The sequence below is a fragment of the Crocodylus porosus genome, unplaced genomic scaffold (assembly GCF_001723895.1).
Source record: "Crocodylus porosus isolate Cpor-Errol unplaced genomic scaffold, CroPor_comp1, whole genome shotgun sequence".
Taxonomy (NCBI): Eukaryota; Metazoa; Chordata; order Crocodylia; family Crocodylidae; genus Crocodylus; species Crocodylus porosus.
In genome coordinates, this window is record NW_017728947.1 from 15,598,711 (window position 1) to 15,620,259 (window position 21,549).

Below are 21,549 nucleotides of genomic sequence, written 5' to 3' on the forward strand. Positions count from 1 at the left end.
ACATAATCAAAGCATGGTTATAAAACAGAAAACTTCCCCTAAAATTAGCATCTATTTTTAAAACTAATCATTCTTTTCTCTACTTTTCAAACATGCATTAGTTATAGCAGTAGGACAGGCCAAGATGTAGTGGAAGCCTTTTAGAAAACAAGCCTACAAAGAAAGCTGAATTCATTAAGCAGCTTCACTATTACCCTTACTGGTGTTTATATCATTCACAACTTTCCTTGCGACTTTGAGTACTATTCATTAGACAAGTTATTAGACTCTCTGGGCACTTTTACACATGCCCTGGGGATGGGGTGCAAGGCCGGTACTTTAAATTGAGGGGCTCTGAGAGCTGCTGCAATTAAAGCACCACTGTGTCTCATATATCAGGGTCCCGCACTTGAAAATGACGACGGGGGTGCTTGAACTAAAGCTTGTTCAACGAGCTTTAGTTCAAGAGCCTCTGCTGCCATTTTTAAGCACAAGGACACTGATACATGAGACATAGGAGGCTCCTACATCATGGTAATTACCACACTCCAGCAGACTCAATTAATAGAGTCTGCTCTGACACACTGGAATTACAGTGCATCAAAAAGACCTCCACGCTTGCGTATAGGCTCCCTCTGATTACATCTATACCATGGCACCTGCAAGTTGTGGCCAGGATGCTAAATGAGCTTGCCTCACCTACCTGTTCCTACTAAAAAATGTCCCAGTGAGGTTGCTCTGAGACATCCATCTGCAGCTGTTATCGCATGTGCTAAAGTCTTCGGTACATCTTCAGAAGGATGCTCCAGAGCAGTCTTCCCACAGCATTTCTAGGTTTGGAGTCAGGGATGCCTTACTTAAGGCTATCCCATCTGGGACACACTGCTGTCAGGGTAGATACAGAGATGTAACTAGGAAGTTTTGTGCTTTGGGCTGTAGCAGCAGCTCCTTCAGCAGTGCTGGTGATGGAGCCAGTGGCTGGGCTAGCAGGGGTGGCCCTCCTCAGACCTCCTCTAACTCAGCACTTGGGGTTTGTGCCTTGCTCACCTACCCCTAATGACCCTACTGGATAGACATATCCCCATCTTGGTTTTTTCCATCTGTAATACAGAGATAAACATTTAAAATTAATCCTACCTTATGAAGCTCTTCTGTGGATTAGTTTGCAAAACATTTGTAAAGTGTTTTGAACATTAAACAAATGTTTCAAGTATTATAGACAGAGCTAGTGATGGCAGACTTATTTAAGGTAATATGATACTTCCCATAATGAGACCCTGTATTCAATTGCTTATAACTTTGCCAGCTTTTAATAATATGGGATAAAGTGTTCCCTGCTGGGGCCCAAATCTATCTACACTTTTAGATGGGTAAGCACCATTTATCTGGCTAACTTTGCTTGTGTAAATGCACTTTGGGCTACTTGGATTTTACCTGGGGAGGTACATAACTTTGTGCAAGGCACAGAAAGACAACTCAATCGCCCAATTGCTCAGGAATTGGGTGACCCAACTTTTAGATCCCTCTCACCAAGAGGTCTTTTGAACCCACATTTCCCATTTTTCAGTAAGTTGACCAGGTCATGGGGTTAGGCAGGGCAAAGAGCATCCTCCACAACTGTTGAAGCACCTCTGGAAGAAAGGGAGACCTATGTTCTGGCCTCTGCCCTTTCTCCTGCCCTCAATGTTTCTATACTTTGCATTTAAAATGCAATACATAAAATGGCCAGGGAGCACCATTTCTGTCCCACTAGAGATAGAAAATTTATAGACATTAGGGCTGGAAGGGACCTCGGAAGATTATCAAGTCCAGTCCCCTGCCCCAGGGGCAGGAAGTCAGCTAGGGTCAAAGGATCCCAGCAAGATAAATGTCCAAATGCTTCTTACAAGAGTCCAGAACTGGTGGTTGCATCACCTCTTGAGAGAGTCTATTCCAGGCCTTGGGGGCTTGGACAGTAAAAAAGTTTTTCCTTATGTCTAGCCTAAAATGGTCTTGGAGAAGTTTGTGACAATTGGACCTCGTCATCCCTTGGGATGCTCTGGTGAACAGGCATTCCCCCAGATCCTGATTCACACCCCTTATATATTTATGGGCTGCCACCAGGTAACCCCTGAGCCTGCACTTTTCCAGGCTGAAGAGTTCCATGCAGGGGTGATACATAGGGGGTGCATGGGGGTGCACATGCACCCCCTGACAGGACGTGTTCCCTATTTAGTGTGGCTGCTTTTATAGTGAGTGAGATCAGCTGTGGGGGACTCACCCCTGGGTCAGTGGGATTGGCTGCCGGGGGCTACCCATCCCCCAAGTCTATGACTGGTGTCAGGGGGTCAGGCACGGGCATGGTCCCATGGCTCTCAGCCTCTCTTCATAAGGCCTATTCTCTTGCCCTCTGATCATGTGCCTGGCTCTCCTCTGGACTCTTTCAAGCTTCTCCACATCCTTCCTAAATTGTGGAGCCCAGAATTGGATGCAGTACTCCAGCTGTGGCCTCACCAAGGTCAAGTACAGTGGAAGGATGACATCCTGAGATTTGCTTGAGAAGCATCTATGGATGGAAGTCAGAGTTTTGTTCGCTTTACCAGCTGCGACATCACATTGGTGGCTCATGTTCATCTTGTGGTCAATCACAACCCCCAAGTCCCTTTTGGTCATGGTGCTAGCAAGTGTAGCACTGCTGAGCCTATAAGCATGATGCGGGTTCCCCCCAAGGTGGAGTACCTTACATTTATCCATATTGAATGTCATCAGGTTTTTACCTGCCTACTTTCTAAGCCTATCAAGGTCAGCCCAGATCACCAGCCTATCCTCGGGTGTGGACGGTCTACCCCAAAGTTGGGTGTCATCAGTGAACTTAGCCAGTCCGCTCCTGATACCAGAGTCCAAATTGTTAATAAAGATGTTAAAGAGAACATGTCCAAGGATGGAGCCTTGGGAAGCACTACTGCTCACGGAGCACCATGATGATTCACTTCCGTTGACTACCGCTCTCTGGGTCCGACTTCGGAGCCAATTCTCCAGTCATTGGACTGTGATGTAGCCAAGGCTGCAATTGCCCAATTTTTCCATGAGGAGATGATGGGACACCAGATCAAAGGATTTTTTTAGAAGTAGAAGCTTTAATATATTCAGGGCCTATTCTTATTCTATTTTTTCTGGGTTCCTCATTTTGGGACAGTGCACAACTCATTAAGCCACAGAGCAAGGCTTCTTCTGGCCTGTCCTTCTTCTGGGCTCACATGTTTTTTATTCTTTGTGGCCAACTGAGTCTACTTCAGCTAGAGAGGCAGAGAATGCTTTTACGCTGCCTAGCCAATGGCCTCATTAAGGCACTTTCTTGTGTTGTGGAAAAAAGTTTAAATCAAAAACCTATGCAACTAAAGACTGCACTATAATATACAGAGGATGAGAAATAAAGTTTGCTTGAGAACCTTAAAGGCTGTTCTACACTTAAACAAGTCTTTTCTGGCCTAATTATACTAACAGAAACCCATGTGTAGATTTGGTAATGTCAGCAGCAAGAAATGGGAGAAATTGTCCTTTGTTTTGTATAGTTTATTCCACTTAGACAAGGGGTTTAAGCAATGCTGGGTGCGCCTACACAAAGCACTTTATTGTGGAGTTATCTAATTAGTTCCGCAGTAAAGCACCACCATCCAAACAAGCACTGCTGTTATCATAGAATCCTAGAAAATTAGAGCTGGAAGGGACCTCAGGAGGCCATCTAGTCCTACCTCCGGCTCAAGGCAGGAGAATCCCCAGTGAGATCAACCCAGTCAAAGCTTTGCCTAGGCAGGTGTTAAAAACCTCCATGGATGGAGATTCCACAACCTCTCTGGCTAACCTGTTCCAGTACTTTACCACCCTCCTAAGAAAAAATTCTGCTTAATATCTAACCTAAACTTCCCTTGTTGCAACTTGAGACAGTTGCTCATTGTTCTGTCATCTGCCACCACTGAGAACAGTCTAGCTCCATCCTCTTTCAAACCCCACTTCAGGCAGTTGAAAGCTGCTATTAAATCCCCCTTCAGACTTCTCTCCTCTAGATTAAATGACCCCAGTTCCTGAAGTCCTTCCTCATAAGTATGGGCTGTCCCCCAGCTTCCTCACCATTTTCATTGCTCTCTGCTGGACTCTCTCCAATTTGTCCACATCCTTTCTGTAGTGGGAGGCCTAAAACTGAACACAGCACTCCAGATCTGGCCTCACCAGTGCTGAATAGAGAGGAATAATCACTTGCCTTGGCCTGCCATCAACACTCCTACCAATGCAGCCCAGTATGCCACTAGCCTTCTTTGCAACAAGGACACACTGTTGACTCATATTCAGCTTATTGTCCACTGTAGCCTCCAGGTCCTTTTTTGCAGAGCTGCTGCCCAGCCAGTCAGCCCCCAGCCTGTACTGGTGCATGGGATTGTTCTGTCTTAAGTGCAGGACTTTGCACTTGTCCTTGTTGAACTTCATGAGATTTCTTTAGGCCCAATCCTCCAATTTGTCTAAGCCACTCTGAATCCTAAGTCTACCCTTCAGCATATCTACTACTCTCCCCAGCTTGGTGTCATCTGCAAAACTTGCTGAGGGTGCACTCTGTGTCATCTTTTAGGTTGTTCATGAAGACATTGAACAAAACCAGCCCCAGAACCGACCCCATGGGGCACTCCACTTGATACTGCTGCCAACTAGGCATTGAGCCATTCCCTACTACTCTATGAGCCCGATGCTTCAGCCAGTTTTCTATCCAGCTTATAGTCCATTCATCCAGCCCATATTTCCTCAGTTTGTCTGTGAGAATGTTATGGGAGATTGTATCAAAAGCCTTGCTAAAATCAAGGTATACCACATACACCAGCCTATACACCATAGCAGGCAATTAGGTTGGCTACACACGACTTGCCTTTGGTGAATCAATGTTGACCATTCCTAATCACCTTCTCCAAGTGCTTAAAAATGGATTAATTGAGGATCTGCTCCATGATTTTTCTAGGGACTGAGGTGAGGCTGACTGGTCTGTAGTTCCTTGCATCCTCCTTTTTCCCTTCCTTAAATATGGGCACTATGTGTGCCCTTTTCCAGTCACCCAGGACCTCTTCTGATCACCATGAGTTTTCAGATGACAGCCAGTGGCTCTGCAATCACATCAGCCAACTTCCTCAGCACCCTCAGGTGAATCCCATCCAGCCCCATGGACTTGTATATGTCCAGATTTTCTAAATAGTTCCTAACTGGTTCTTTTGCCACTGTTGGCTGCTCATCTCCCCCCCCAAACGGTGCTGCCTGGTGCAGTAGTCTGGGAGCTGACCTTGCCTGTGAAGACTGAGGCATAGAAGGCATTGAGCACTTCAGCCTTTTTCTGCATCCTGTCACAAGGTTGCCTCTCCCATTCAGTAAGGACCCACACTTTTCCTGATTCTCCTCTTGCTACCAACACACTTGTAGAAACCCTTCTTGTTACCCTTCACATCCCTCTCTAGTTATAACTCCAATTGTGCTTTGGCCTTCCTGACTTAATCACTGCATGCCCAAGAAATGTGCTTATACTCTGCCCTATTTATTTGTCCAAATTGCCGCTTTTTATAAGCTTCCTTTCTGTGATTTAGTTTACTGAAGATTTCCTTGCTAAGCCAAGCTGGTCTTCTGCTTTACTTGCTAGTCTTCCTGTGCATCAGGATGGTTTGTTCCTACACTTTCAGCAAGGCTTCTTTAAAGTATACCCAGCTGTCCTGGACTCCTCTCTCCCTCAGACAGGAATCCCAGGGGATCCTGCCTATGAGCTCCCTGAGCGAGTCAAAGTCTGCTTTTCTGATGTCTGGGGTCTTTTTTCTGCTGCTCTCCTTCCTTTCCTTCCTCAGGATCCTGAATTCAATCATCTCGTGGTCACTGGTGCCCAAGTTGCCATACACTGCTACATTCCTCACCAATCCTTCCCTGTTTGTGAAGGGCACAGTAGTTTAATTGAGCTGAAAGATAGTACAGTCAGGAACAGTACTATTTTAGGATGCATTACTTACTGTGCTGAAGCACATGTGTAGATGGTGACCAGGGCTGGCTAGTGCACAAGGGTAGAAAACTGCGGGGGCTGCTTGCTGCGCAGCCTCACACTTTAGCACCCTCATGCCCCATTCAGCCCCTCTGTCACCAGATGTCAGCATCAGAAGCCTAGGGTTGACCCCCCAAGACTGCCCTCTGGTTCAAGCTGCTGCCATCCTGGGGACAGTGTCTACACGTGCAGATGCTGCACCTGAGAGCAGCTGACTCCAGCGTGAACAGTGCCGAAGTTTATTCATGTGCACTAAATATACATGTAGCTGAGCCTGCTGGCATTAAAAAAAAAAGCTCTCTTGCTGGTATTAAATACATCTATATTGCAGATGAGTCCATGGCTGAAAAAGCTACACTGGCAAACCCTTTTAAGTGAACACAAGATTTTTTATGTAAAATTTCCGAACCTTTGAGTGCTTGACTTTGTAACCTTTAAATTTTTCTAACTTTTTAAAATATAATTATTATTAAATATAAGAACAATTTCCCACACTTACAGATGTGTTGGATTTCTTCCAGGGGGAATCCCTGTAAATTTAGTGGCTTGTATAGCTATGAAACTTTATTTTTAAATGTTTTATATGAAACTTAGACTGTATAATTAGAAGTATCATGTTATATTTTCATTGGGGCTGGAAGAAGTAATCACAGTGAATGAATGTTTTTCTTCTATTTGAAAACTGTACATAATGCCATCTAAATGTCCAAAGATTTCCTTATTTACATATCTTTGATGATCATTCTGTTTGAAAACATTTCACACTATTTCTTTCTCCTGAATAATTTCTTGCAGATATTACTGTGAACATGATGTACTTATAATTTGATGTTTGAGCTGTGTAATTAGTCATTCAAGTCATGTAGTATTTATTCTATTCCATATTCAATAAAAAAGGCAAAATAAGACATTTTGCTACTCAAGGACCAATCCCAGTGCCACTTAAGTCAATGAGAGTTTTACAACTGACTCTAAGGAAAACACAATCATATGTCGGGAAAAAAAGCAATGTTGTATACCAAATGCAGATGTATACATACTAAACTCCAAGTGCCTTCAGTAATAGCCCTGTCACTGAACAGCTAAGGGCAAAATATATCCTAAAGGTGTATGAAATAACATATGGGGATATGCAGGGTCTTATTCTCCAGCTTGAAAAAGTGTAAGTTCAAATTTGGAACAACCAAACTATTGTAAAGAAAAGGTCATCAAAGGGAGCATCTACACAAAACATTTACTGCAGAGTTCCCCAATTATCTCCAGATTAAACATTTCAGCATCTACACATGTAATGCAATTAGGACTGAGTAATTAACTTCACAATAGGTCAATACTTTTAAATACAAGTGCTATCCTACTGCAGAGTTTTTTTTATTCTGCAGCACTGCACATGTAGATGCTCACAGGGCTGGCTGGGGCATGAGTGTGTTTCCATGGCACCCAGGAGCAATAAACTTTGGCATGATGTGCACCAGTTTATTGCTGCACACTAATTACATGTGCAGATGTGTCTAGATAGACATAGATTACAGTTACACTTATTTGTAAAGACTTTTCAACGTTATGACCGGGTTCATTTAATATTTTAAATGAAAGTAAGTTTAAAATGGTTCGAGGAAGTTTGGTTACAGACTTCCAGGTTATGTGCTGTACCTGTTTTACAGCTGGTCTTCCTTTTCCCATTTTGAGGAAGTCGGTTGCTTCCTTTGGAGACCGCAGAGGAGCTCTACTTCTTTGAGCCTCATAAAACCAAAGCTGAACTGCTCGATTCATCTGTACAACATGTAGAAGTATCACTTCAACGTCCACGGCATTGTCACTGAGCACCCTCAGAACCTCAAGAGCAGATTCTTTCAGTTTATTAATAATCCAAACAGACTCAGGTGAATGTGGTCTTATATTTTCTTCTGATTGAGTTCTACTTTCAGGCATACCTGTAGGTTTATTCCTCTCAGGATCAACTTGCTCAACCAAAGCCACAGTGTTCCTTTTGTCTTTTGTCAAAGACTTCGTGACTTCTAACACAGCCCCCATATTTTCATCTATTGTTTTAGCTTTTCCTTCCAAAACTTGTTGCCTGGTCTGAAATAATATTGCCATCTGATTTGGTCCTTTGTCTTCTGTTTGAGTTAAGTTTTGGCACACAGAGAAGTTCTCTTCGTTTTCCAAGGTTATATTGTTTAAACAAACCTTGTCTTGGCCTTTGCAATAAGTGGTTTGTAAAGATGGTGAAAATAAATTATTCTTGTTTATCACATTCAGAGTGATGGTTTGATTTTCAGCTTCTCCTGTACTTCGCCCTGACTGGTCATCGGTTTCATTTGATTTTTCCAGGACTATCTTCTGTAGTTCAAGATCTTGTATGCTGTAAAAATACAAAGATAATTTTCTTAATAATCTGTAAATCTTTGATACTTAACATACATTATGTTCTTAGTGAGGGCTGATATTTACTTTGTCTATTGAGATTAGATTGATTGACTAATGGCTTACTTTGTGTTCTGTATTACATATGGCTAAATTGGTTTATATCTAGTGGTTCTATTTTAAAGCCCTTATCGTCTAAGCCCTGGGTACATTTGGGACTTCCTGCTTGAACCAGAGACAAACTGTGAAAGATAGGAGTAAGTAGATATTGATGGGATCTCCTTAAAGAATGTGCACACCCACTCAAGTTGACACATTTCACTGACTCATATAATGCTCCCCACCCCCTTTTTGTTGTAGCCATGTTCCTATACTTAGATTGTAAACTCCTGAGGGCAAAGACCACTCTGCTATTTGTGTAATGCCTAACACAACAAGCCTGGGTACTTTAAGCACTATCACAAATCAAATAATAAATAAATAATAAAATCTTATTGAAGAAAACAGGGTTATATGAATTTAGAAGTGAATTTAGTCCTTTGCCTGTTATTTTCCTTTTCCCTTCATTATTTATTGAAGTTGAATGTTAACAAATCAAAACAAAACATGGTAAATATATGCCTTTTTTCCTGAAAAATATTGAAGAACAATCTTATATAGTTTCATTTTCTTTGACTAACAGAAAAACAGGAGAGAGCTGAAAGCCATTTTGGCTGAATTTAACTTAAAAATTTACAATCAATATACTCATTCTAACAGGTATGTTTTCAGTTAAAATGATAATTTTAATGAAGAAAATGTATCTGATCAGACTACAGAAGGGCAATTATATCTTACTATAATTATCTGTTTTGATGTTGCTCTTTAAAAGTAAGTGAGGCATTATATGTAGACTTTCACTGGTATATGCTTTACAATCCATTTAACTTTTAGGACATATCATTTTATCATCAGCAGAAGAGGGGTATACATGTGTGCAGGCCATTATGATTGAAGGGATCTGTATGTATGTATATGAATCCTACTATTGAAGGAAATCAGTGCAGGTTCATGTGTATCCAAGGCCTTAACTCAGGAGTGGGCAATTCTTTTGGGTGGAGGGCCACTTAACGAGTTTTGATGAGCTATTGAGGGCCACAAGCGTAACCCTGCCCCTTAACAGGTGCCCTGCCCCACTGCAGCCATCTGGGGACTAGAAGTCCCATCCCCTAGCCCCTGACCTGTGCCACCAGAATCACTCCCCTCACCCTGGAAGCACTCCATTTGGGAGGGGGTTTCCCATCTTGAAACTGGAAAAAACCAACCCTAATTATATACTAAAAATCAAACATCCACAATAATATATTTTAATTTTATTTACAAATATATTTTTGTCCCGATTTGCATGCATTTGTGTTGTATATATAGAGGTGTATAGCGTGGCTTCTCACTAGTACCACAGGGCTGGGGCTAGTGGTGACAGCAGATGGAAGAAACTGCCGCTGCCTAGGAAGGCAGCCCCGCCACACAGCTGCTTCAGCATTGCTGCATGCTCGGGGCAGCAGAATGAGTCAGGGCAAGACAGTGCCTGAATCAGGTGGGACAGAGGGGTCCACCACGGGGCTGGACAAAGCCCCTCCATGGGCCAGATCCAGCCTGTGGGCCATATTTTACCCACACCTACCTTAACTGATACACAGTATCTTAGTCTAACGTGGTTGTCGCATGCTAGAGAAAAAGAAATGATAAAGAACAGCCAGGCACAGACCTGATATGCTTGACATCAGGAATATTAATCATTCATCCCAGGACCCTTCTGAGGCAGGAAAGCAAGTATTATAACATGGAGGCAGTAAGGAAACAGACATATGCATTGTAACACTCCAAATATCTACTGAGGCCTTGGCTCCTGCTCCGAAGTAGTTAATGGGAATTTTGCCATTAATTTCAATGGGATCTGGATCAAGCCCTGAGTGACTAAAATAAAATGTACCTAGATTTTCAGGCGTGTACATAGTTCACTGAAAATGGGACCTGACAAAACAATTGCAAGCAAGAATGCCTACATTCCCTTCTAAATATTTGGACAATTCTTTTTTTTTTTAAACAAGTTTTGTACCCAGAAATGTTGTTGTTAAGTATATTACATTGAATTGCCAGATCATAAGACTAGAGTGGTATGTTTGGTAATTAATATTAAAATATCAAGGCCAGCTTTTATTTAACTTATCCTGTCACTGCCTTAGTTAGGATGACTCATTTTCTCCTCTCTCAGAAAAAAATAAGTGTAGTTAAACAGTGGATTAAAAGGTTTCACCATTACCCACTCTGGATGATTATTTTTCATCAAGCCACTTACTTCATTTAGAAAAACTGAAACACATATGTCAAATTAGTGCGAGTATGTTTGCGCGTGTGTGCGATGAGACAGATAGAATAAAAGTAAATAAAACAGGCTAGCCCACCAGGCAGCTATTCAGCTACAGATAAATTGGATCTGTTACATTAACATTTTCATCATCACCCCTCCACTCCTTCTGGCTCCTTCTACCAAACACTTTTGTAATGTATTGCATGAAATGAAGAAACATTCTTTGCTTATGACTACAAACTGAAGTTATTTGGGTGTATAAATGTATAAAAGCAAAGAGTTCTCTTACATAATTTATTTTATGCCTATAAAATCCTAAAAACCTACTGTTTAAAAGCATATACTTTCTAAAACATTTGGTATTATTTTTGCCTTTCATTTCCAATTGTTGAATGAACAGAATTTTTTAGGATCAATTTTACTCTCATTTACGATTAAATAAAGTTAATGGACTTGAACTTACATAACTGAGGATGCAATATGGCCAGCTTTATTCATGTAAGTAATTGTATCCATGAAGTAATCCCACTGACTTCAGTACAGCTGCTTATGGGGGAGGGGCTTGAAGAACTGGGTTCTTATCATATAAATTCAGATTGCTGAATATTGATGTTCAATTTCTGCCCACAGTTATAAGAGAGACCCAGAGATGATGAACGGAATATTGCTCAGTTAGACCAGAGCCGATTTTTTTTTGGCTCAGTTACAGTAAAAGGAATGCATCTGCAGAAAAACCAGGTCTCCCTTTACACATGCAGGTAAAGACACAATTGAATCTAATGCACAATCCCACATTCACGCCTCCTGCCATGCATACATATATGGTAGGAGGCACGATTGTGGGATTGCACATTAAATCCAATTGTGCCTTACTGCTGGTGTAGGGGGACCCTGATCCTGGGCTCCTCCTGCATCTGCAAAAAGCAGGCATCCACAGCTGGGAACCCCCTTTGCTGAGGAGGCTCCCAGTTATGGGGACCACACAGAGCCAGGACCCAGAGCCCTGCTAGCTGCAGGGTTTCTCAGTCCTGGCTGCGCTTCACACAGAGCTGGGACCCAGAGCCCTGTCAGCTGCTAGACTCTGGGTCTTGGCTGTGGGTAAGGTACAGCTGGGACCAAGTGCCCTGTGTGGGTCCAAGGGTTTAAAACACCACTGAGTTTTGGAGACCGTAACTGCCATGATCCTCATGGCTCAGGGGCTGAACCTTTGTGGCTGGAAGCTCTGTCAGGCAATGGCTCCTACCCACAAGGGAGACCATGCTATATGTACAAATTAAAGCTCTATAGCAACCAGCTATAATGTTCGGACACATTTTCAAGGTCGAACTTTATAGCTGGTTGGAGCTTTTTATCATGTGATAGCTACTTGGCATGAGTAGATGGTCTCAAGGTAACTGTGAAATTAGCCAGTTAATTGCAGAATATACTACCTAATTTATGGATTGGCCTGTGTCTGTTGCTTGTCATGGGCCAATTACTAATTTCTCCAAAACGCTCAGGGTTTTTTTGGTTCAGATTAAATTAACAATCTGACCTCTTAACAGGAACTCCCTCAGACTCCTAGAATTGCAAGATTGTGAATAATATGAGACTGAAAAGCCAACCTCTTATGTTTCACTTCCCTTTTGTGCCCCAGGTTAAAGATGCATCTCATAGTTTACGTTTGTACACATCATATTTCTGTCATGCATCTAACGTTTGAGCAAAGAAGGCTATGACATCATATGCATTAGAACAGGGGTGGGCAAAATGCAGCCCAGGGGCTGGATGCGGTCCACCAGGCCGTTCTATCTGGCCTGTGGGGCCCCTAAAAAATTTAGAAAATTAATATCTTTGTGCCCTGGGCTGCTTGTCATGTGGCCCTCAATGGCTTGCCAAAACTCAGTAAGTGGCCCTCTGCCCAACATAATTGCCCACCCCTGACTTAGAACCTACTATATTAGAACCTACTGTAGCAGCCTGGCTTGATGGCATGAGCAGGATGTCTCAGGCTGATTGGTGGAGGCATTTCCCTTCCCCATCAATCAGGAAAAGGCAGGACTAAAGCTTGCCATCCCTAACCCAGGAGTAAGGTGAAGAAGAGGACCTGAGGGGGAACTAACCCCTCAGGCTTTCCTGTTGGTCCATTTTCAACCTGGGGGTAGAACCTCCAGAAGGAATAAAAGCCTGCATGCCCAGCACATGGGTGGCTTCAATGAAGGATGATGAAGGTGGGCTTGAGAAGAGTTGGTGAAGCTGACCAGAAGGGCAGAGCAGTGGCCTCAAAAGCACCTGAAGATGCCATCACTGAGTGGGAGACAGCAAGCAGCTGCTCCTACCCCTGCTGTGAAGAAAGGCATGGCGTTGGTGCACAGGTAGGTGCAGAGAGTCTAGAGAGCTGAAAGGACCCTGTAGCTGCATGAGGCAGCGCAGGTGCCCATTCTGGCATGAGGCAGGAGCCCTTGGTGTAAAGAGTGGTGCATGGGGCTGGGAGAGCTGAAGGGACCCCACAGCTGCACAGGGCAGCATGGGTTCCCATCCCTGCACAAGGCAGAAGCCCTCAGTGCACAGAGCAGTGCACAGGGCCTGGAGCAAAGGGACCCCGGGGCTGCACGAGGCAGTGCGCGTCCCCATCCCTGCATAATGCCGGAGCCCCCAGTGCACAGAGAAGTGCAAAGGGTTTGGAGAGCTGAAGGGACCCCACAGCTACATGAGGCAGTGCAGGTCCCCATCCCTGTACAAGGCAGGAGCCCCTTTTGGTGCATTGAGCAGTGCATGGGATCTGAGAGGGCTGAACAGCCAGTAAGTAGCTGCATGGGGCAGCTTGGACCTTCCTGCAGAAGTTGACAGCAGGACGGAACAACCATCCCAGCAAAGGGGAAGCAGGCCCATAGCTAACCCACAGAGAGAGATGAGCCAAGTCCACCAGAACTGCTGGGGAGTTGTGAGTTACCCAAAAAGGGGACTGAAGTCCTGAGGAGGGGAGGAGGCCAGGATTTCCACGGGGAAGGAAAGGCCCTCTTCTTCTGGTGATCAAAGGGAAGCCCCACAATGTGTGTGTGTGGGGAGGGGAATGACCCCCTTTGGGGCAGAGGGAGTTAAGGGGCCCCATTTGTGAGTGAGTGGCTTCGCAGTTGCTAGTCATGCTAGCTGTGTGGCCTAGAGAAGAGAGACAGCAGTTCTTATGGTAACTTGCTCTTTTCCCCTGGTATCATTCCTTTTGTTGGGATTAATTGCTGTACCATTGGTATTGTTCTTGTTCTTAATGTTGTTGGGACCCTTGCTGTAAACTTGTATATTTAATGCTGTATTACAAGAGGGTTATGAATTGCTTTATCTAGCCTGCTAGTCGGTCTGCTACCGTGTCCCCTACTTAATACTTGCTTTTACTGTATTGGTTATCTTAATACATTGAATGGTAATAATGTACTTTCACTTATGTATATTTAGACTATTGTTTCATCCCTGCTAGGTTGCATCTGTTGACCTATTGTTTAACCTGTGTTTTATTAATTGAGTGTTCCCTTGCCAGCTGCCTGGAGGGCCCCACTGAGGGTAGGGGCTGTACACAAACTGGAAGACCAAAGAGGGTCAAGGCTTATGCTGATATAGTACCTTTGTCTGTCATCCCCAGCTGAGATTGTCTGGATTTATGTTTTATAAGAGTTACTGTCTTTGTAAACTTACTCTGTAAATAGTATTATAGCCAGTTAATTGCAGAATATCCGTAGTGTATACATAAACATATGTACATATTTTTATACATTTATTGACACTGTACTGTAAAATTAAACAAATGGGGCCCCTTAACTCCCTCTTAACATACACACCCCACCACTGGTCTCTGCTCTGCTCTGCTCTGCTCTGCTCTGCTCTGCTGGGGAGGGAGGTGAGCTGGCCTGAAGTAGGCAGTTACATTCCCATAGCACATATCAAACCCGCTAACATCCCTTCAGTTGAAGAGGGGGTACCAGCCGCTTACCACCTAGGCTACACAACTATTGGAAATAAGGATATGTCTTTCCTTTTCAGTAGCACTCATAACTTGCAGACATCAGATGCATCTACTTTTGCCAATGCTACCAGTAGCACCCTGTTATCCACAATGAAATTCCCTGTACTCATGTCCAAAAGTGAATACAGCTCACAAGCTCTGCTCAGGTTATGGGTACATATCTCTTTGTTCATATCTCCACAGAGCCTCTTGAAGTGTGACCGTAACATAACTGCAGTCCTCCACTGGCATTTCAACAGTTTTGTGTTTCTGTATCTTCTAGCCTTTCTACACACTTCCCCTTCCACACTTTAGTTTACAGAAGCTGCTAGTTTTTCATATTGTCTTGTTGGGTAGCAATCACACTTTGCTGCATGGACTACTAGGACGACACCAATCAGCTCCAAACTGCCAACTAACCACTGCTTTGCAAAGCTGAGGATGCATTTCTGACATGCAGCCAGACAATCAGAGCAGCATACATATATTCAGATGAATATCTGTGAATACTCCAAGTACAAGTAGTAGGAACATTCATTATTAGACATCATCTAGAGCAGTGATTCTCAACCAGGGTACCACAGCAATATTAGTGCTGGCAAATGTAAACATACATAAACCCAGAGATTTCAACAGCAATCCATAGTATCCAAGACGAGGGCCAGATGTTGCATGGTATTGCTGTATGAATTCTAACTGTAAATGCATGGTCATATGCCTCCCAGGACTTGTAACTTTTTCTCCCCCACAATACATTGTCTCAATTTGTAAAAACATGTTGTTCATGGAATGCTGAAACCCATATATAAATGGAGTCATAACTGTGAACTATATAATTCATTCAGTGGGCAGCATTTTTCAGCTTTAAAAGTCATCAAACATCAGTTTTGTCCTTTTTAAAATTCTTTTCCATGGAAGTTATCTTGGGGGAGGGTCAGCCTGTTGTGTTTTGGCAAAGGACCTTTTAAGCATTTCCATAGAGATACATTACTAAATCCCTGGATGGCAAAGTCCCCACCTCTCTTTCTGTGGTGGTTTTTGGACGGGGGAAGGAAAAAAATCTGTCCACAGCTGTCAAACAGCACCAACTCCATGGGTGCTCTAGGGCTCTAGCACCCACTGAAAAAATTAGCAGGTGCTCAGCACCCATGAGCCACATTAGGTGAGCTGGGTTGAAGTAATGCGCTCCCTATATTGGGCCTGCGCAGGGCTCAGCGTGGGAATGCAAAAAAGCATTAAAGTGCATATTAGCATGTTTCCACATCTTTCCCCAGTCGTGGGGTGTGTGTGTGTGGGGGGGGGGGGGGGGGGGGGGGGGGGGGGGGGGGATGGGGATGCTAGCTAATTTACTGTGCAGTAGGAATTCTAATTGTCAAAAAAAGTGAGCTGGCAGGGTAAAGTTTGCTGACCCACCTCAGAGACTTACAATGGCCTTCATTTACTGATATATTTTACTGGCTCTTAACCTTTGCATAAATTAAGAGAATGCCCTGACTGACTTGGAAAACCACCTCTATTTTCCACTCTGTGATCTCCAAAATTGTTTGTATTCAACAGGTTGCACAGCCTAAAAGTGATTTAGGAACAAGGATGATAATAGCCTTTTGTTATGAAACATTCCCCTCCAAAACACTGTATAATGGACATGTTACTGAATATTCATTAAACCCCCCCAAATATTAATTTAAATGTAAATAAAAAAACCCCCTAAATATTATTTTTTTTAAACTCTACTGTACTATGTTTAGTTATTATCTTTTTGGGTTTTAACCTGCTACCTAAATTTTCTCAGGCTCACATGAGAGGAAAAAATAGTATACCAAAAATAACATGCTGCAAACTTGCAAACCGTGGCCTTGTCAAGAAATAAAGAAAGGAATTGATTTCTTACACTTCTCACAAAATAATACTAATTGGAATTTTTGCTATTTGTATGTCACTTTAAGGTCTGAGAGACCAGACATTCTGCTCAGGAGCCTAAGCACATGGACGTTGCTGAAAAGGGCAAAGAAAAAGTGTACTACAGAGGTAAGAATTGCAGAGATAAAAAAAAAAAAAAGGGTCCCCAGATGGGTCCCCTGTGCATCTGTGAGGATTGGGAACAGAAAAACTGGGACAAACTCCTGGGAGGGATTGAGGTCTTATAGATAGGGTTCTACCCAACTCAAGGAGGCAGCTGGCTGATTTTGCAGGCAGACTGTGAGGCTAGCTACCATTTTCAAGAGCTTATCTATTTGGGGCCTCCCCCACACACCTGATTGGCTGAGGGGCCCCAGTGGTCTCCCACTGCTGATTGGTGGAAAGAACTATCATATGGCTTCCTCCCGCTCCATCAATTGGCTGAGAGGGCTGTCAGGCAGCCCCACCCCTTACCACAGACTGGTGGAGAGGGGTGGGGCCACACAACAGGCAGCCCTCTCAGACAATCATTGGTGAGTGGCAGGGGCAGCAGCCGTCTTGCCTGCTTGCTTTCATGCCGACAGCCCTTTTCATGTGGACTGCATGGCTGGGAGGACTGTGGTTCCCACTGGGGAGCCAGCACTCAGTTTTTTTTCCCCTGCAGATTTTGTGAAGATCACGCAATTTTGCAATTTCTGCAAAATCCATACAATCGCAATTTGGGTAGGTCCCTATTTATAAAGTCCCTGTCCAGAATGGTGCCATCATATTTTCTCACATAAAATACCACCCCAAATATAATACCTTATTTTTGAGAGGCAGAACAAAGAAAAATGATTTTCTAGCGGTCTGGCTGCATAGATCAGGGACTAGGAAACAGTATGAATGTAAGTCTTCAGGATTTGGTGCACATCAGAAAATAAGTGACTGGAAGAAGTATCATTTGCCTACTTTAGCTCCATAGGGCATTCATCAGAGCATATAGATAATTTGAGGTGGAGTCATTCCCACAAAATGAAGAGGTGTTTAAAATGTACTACAATTATAAACGATGCATAAGTGTTGACAGCGGAGGAGAGGGCCAAGCCCTCTACCATCACTGTTCCTGCTGCTCCTGGGCACTGGCTCCAGCTGGGCTACAGCTCCACATCCCACTGTCAGTGCAGAAAATTGCACTGCTGTTATCCCTGCTGATACCAAGCCCTGACTGGCTGGGCTGCAGCCCTGTGCCTCACCATCAGCACAGAATTTGGGGGGGGTGGAGAGGGGGGTGACATGCCCCCTGTGCCCTCCCTACACATTGCCTATGACTGCAGTACCTCCCATATTTCAAAACTGTTTCAGTTTCTTTTAGCTGCTCCATTTTTCCACTCTAATTATTTTCTTTGTAACCCTTTTGCCAGGCACAGGATGGCAGTAACAAGGGCCAAGTTCAATTTAGCATTTTTGCACAAATATATTATCTTAGCCCCACCTGGAAACCTTGGACAATAAATTCTGCCTGTTAACAAGTGTGAACAAATTCCCCACTTGCAAGCAATATTAAACTATAACAGGGTTTACTGAAGAGCAAGGAAAAATGGGACACCAGACAGACTTGGGAAACCCTTAATAATCAATAGCCCACCTCAACCAACTATTAACAGTTTATCACAGCCAATTTGTTCAGAGTTCTCTCTTAGTCCCATACAAGCTGAACTTGATAGCCAGTAAAGCCAGGCTTTCCCCTTCCTCACCACTGCTGCTGCTACTCACTTTCAGGGTTGGGGTGGGGGGCAGGGGAAGATGGACACTGATGCTCATAGCCCCCGGAGGAGTGGGGCAGCACATGCTGCTCCACTTCTGCTCCTCACCACCATTTGGTAGAGGGATGAAGCACTGCTTTGCAGTCCGCTCTTGGCTAAGAGGCAACCCAGATCTTTTAGACCTTGAGCAAACTCAAGGGATTTCAACTCTTTACCATCTAGCAGGCATTCAACCTGAAATGCTAGTGCTTCAAGGATTTCAGTTAGTTAGAAACACATGGATAACAGGTCCCAACCTGAAACTGCTAGAGTGATTTGAACATCACTAGTACTAGTACTAGTGCAAGGCTGGATGGTGAAATGCAATGCTATCACCCTGGAAGGCCTCCTACCGGCAGCTTTCCCCAAGGCGCCTCTGGCATGTTTGAGCTGAAGATTTCTTCATCTTGGACTTCCACAAAAGTCATGGTGAGTGCTGCCCCACAGAAATCTCTACCCAATACTCTCCTATAGTATCAGTACCCTTAAAAACGTTACAATTTTAGAAGGCAGAGCTAGTGCACAAAGAACTGACTCACTTAAACCATCATATTCAAACAGTTAAAAAGCAGTTAAAAGCATGTTAGCACAGTCAAAACAAGCCAAAAGTATTTCTGCTCCATTTGACTATGTATGCCAGTGGAGATTTGCAGATAAGGGACACAGTTCCCAAGAATCTGATCCTGCATACTAACTGGGGTACGCAGATAAGCACCATAGCCAGGCTGCCACACAGAACACAGACTTAGTAACAGTAACTTTAATATCAGTTGGTATTGGTAAAAAAACCCCTTATCATCTGGTTGTATTTGGCAATACCTCTGGACCCAGGGCACTTGAAAGAAATCGTCTTTAGTCACTCCTGCAATTCCAGCAGCCTCTATTGGGTCCCCTTCCCAGAATTCCTGTGTCTTGGAAGATGGATACCGCTTCAAAAACATAACATTCCTAGAATTGCAGCTTGCCGCATTTCTGCACAAGCTAGAGAACTGGGCCAGTATGAGGGAGAGCATGTGCTTCAGATAAACAATGCAGCAGATGCCACTATTTTATACACTCCTCAGTGCCTGGTTTGGGCATTATGCCTGCAATAACTGCTGCCAGTCACTTCCCACTCTCCAAGATGGGCACTGGCTTAAAGCCACCTTTTAGCATAAAAGTTTTAAATTTTAAAAGTGGTTTAGCAAGGCACTTGCTAAACACAAGGCACTCTTTTTAAAGAAACTTGTGTTTCTTAAAACACAAAATTGAAAGATTCCCAGCTGTTTACACATACAAAACAGCTAAAGGATCTTGTGGAAATTGATGACCTTCTATTCTGTCTGCTCAAATGTAGTTCTGTGTTTTTTATACAAATTCTCTTAGACTACCCACAGCTGCAGATTAGTACAAGCTATTATGTCATTAATAATGAACATTAATACAAAACTAAATTTATATAGGATTTTCAACAATATGCCATCGTGTCTTACTACCTACAGGTTTTTCTAGCTCGTAGGAATACAGAAGCTGAAATGCTTTCCAGTTTAGCATATGTAGACATTTACTACATTTAATCCTTTAGATTTTGACTTAATAATTCTTCAAAGCATTCATCCTACACACTATTCCTATACAAGTCTCTCTTTTACTTGGACTTTAAAAATATCTGCCACTCCCTACCCCACACTGCTGTTCTTTATGTCCCTCTCTTACAGTTCTTGAACAAAACTTCAAAACTCTGGTTCCTCTTCCCTCTAGAAATCAACTTCTTGTACTATTTAGAATAATCAGAAAATGGATGTTATCACCTAAAACTATCAATGTTATGTTATCCACTTACAAATGGTCCTAGCTGCATGTGGATTGTGATTTAATTGTTAAATTTAAGAACTCCCATCTCAGTTCAGAGCTGCCTCTCTTCCTCGTCACACGTCCTTTCCTGCATAAGCCTGAATAACTAGGGCTTACAACTCTGTGCTCTGAAAGCTAACTGATTTGAGTCCTTTTAAGACAAGATGGGAGAGAATTTTGATCCAAATGAATTCCAATGACAATAATCTTCCAGCCTGCGGACATAGCCATGAAAAGCTGTCAGAAAAAGCACTCCAACTGACCTTGACTGTCACAATAGCACACAGTGGCCTTTGAGGAAGCTGGGAACCAGGACTATTAGCACAGAATAAATAAACCACTAAGCACTGTCCTGTTTGGATATTTTGAAGTACAGTTTATGGACATACAGTGCAGAATGCTGCCACAGCCGAGAGAAAATATGCAGTATATACAAACTTTAAAAATAGACTGCTTAAATAACTATGTGTACTCCTTACTGCACTACCATCTGTTCAGTGCCAATTCTCCCTTCCTAACTGCAATATTGAAAAGTTAATATTTATACTAATTAGGCACATAGACTAAGGACAGAAGTTACACATAAACCGGTTTAAGTGATCAGAAACTGGTTTAAACCTGTACCAGAATAGAAATTCAGTGCAAATAAACCAGTATAAAAATGGCTGAAACTGGTTTAAGGTGTACCTGGTTGGATGTAGTATCAGACTGATTTAGGTCAAACTGGTTTATGAAACTTCTGTCCCAGACCCCTTCCTGGTTCAACTTGAATCAGAGTCCCTCAGCATCCCAGCATGCTTTGCAGCCCTGGGCTGGGCTGTGCCACCTGCTCCAGAGAACAGGGCTGGCTCTGCCCCTCTGCTCCCTAGCTGGAGCAGTAAGGGCTAGTTCACTGACCCCCTTAGGCAAAACCCTGATGAGGCCTAGGGGGAAGATTCCCCCAAGTACCGAGCTGCACTGCCCTGCTTGCTTAGTGCTGGCTGTGACTGTAGACTACAAATCCAAGAGGTACCTAGAAGCAGGACAAGGAAGTGATAAACAACTCTGCAGAGTCCTGCTGCTGTAAGTCTGGACTGCAAATCCCAGAGACCGCAGGGACAGCAGGAAGAGGAAGTGAACACACAGCTCATGCTGGCTATATGCAGAGAGCCATGTTCTAGCACCCCCTGGCTTCTGGCTTGAGCCACTGCAGGCATGTGGCTGCATTTACTGAATCAAACATGAACTTCTGTTCATTTCATAGAATTGTCATAGACATCAGGGCTGGAAGGGACCTCGGGAGATCATCGAGTCCAGCCCCCTGCCCAAAGGGCAGGAAGTCAGCTGGGGT

At 43.5% G+C, this 21,549-nt stretch overlaps 1 protein-coding gene across 2 annotated transcripts in view; it reads right to left on the reverse strand.

Moving 5' to 3' along the window:
- MRVI1 (murine retrovirus integration site 1 homolog) overlaps nt 1–21,549 on the reverse strand; it is a 227,680-nt gene that overhangs the window by 176,197 nt on the left and 29,934 nt on the right. For both annotated transcript variants that reach the window (XM_019551457.1, XM_019551456.1), the window contains exon 4: nt 7,667–8,378. In XM_019551457.1, coding sequence (XP_019407002.1) covers nt 7,667–8,378 — 712 coding nt within the window. The remainder of the gene's footprint in view (nt 1–7,666; nt 8,379–21,549) is intronic.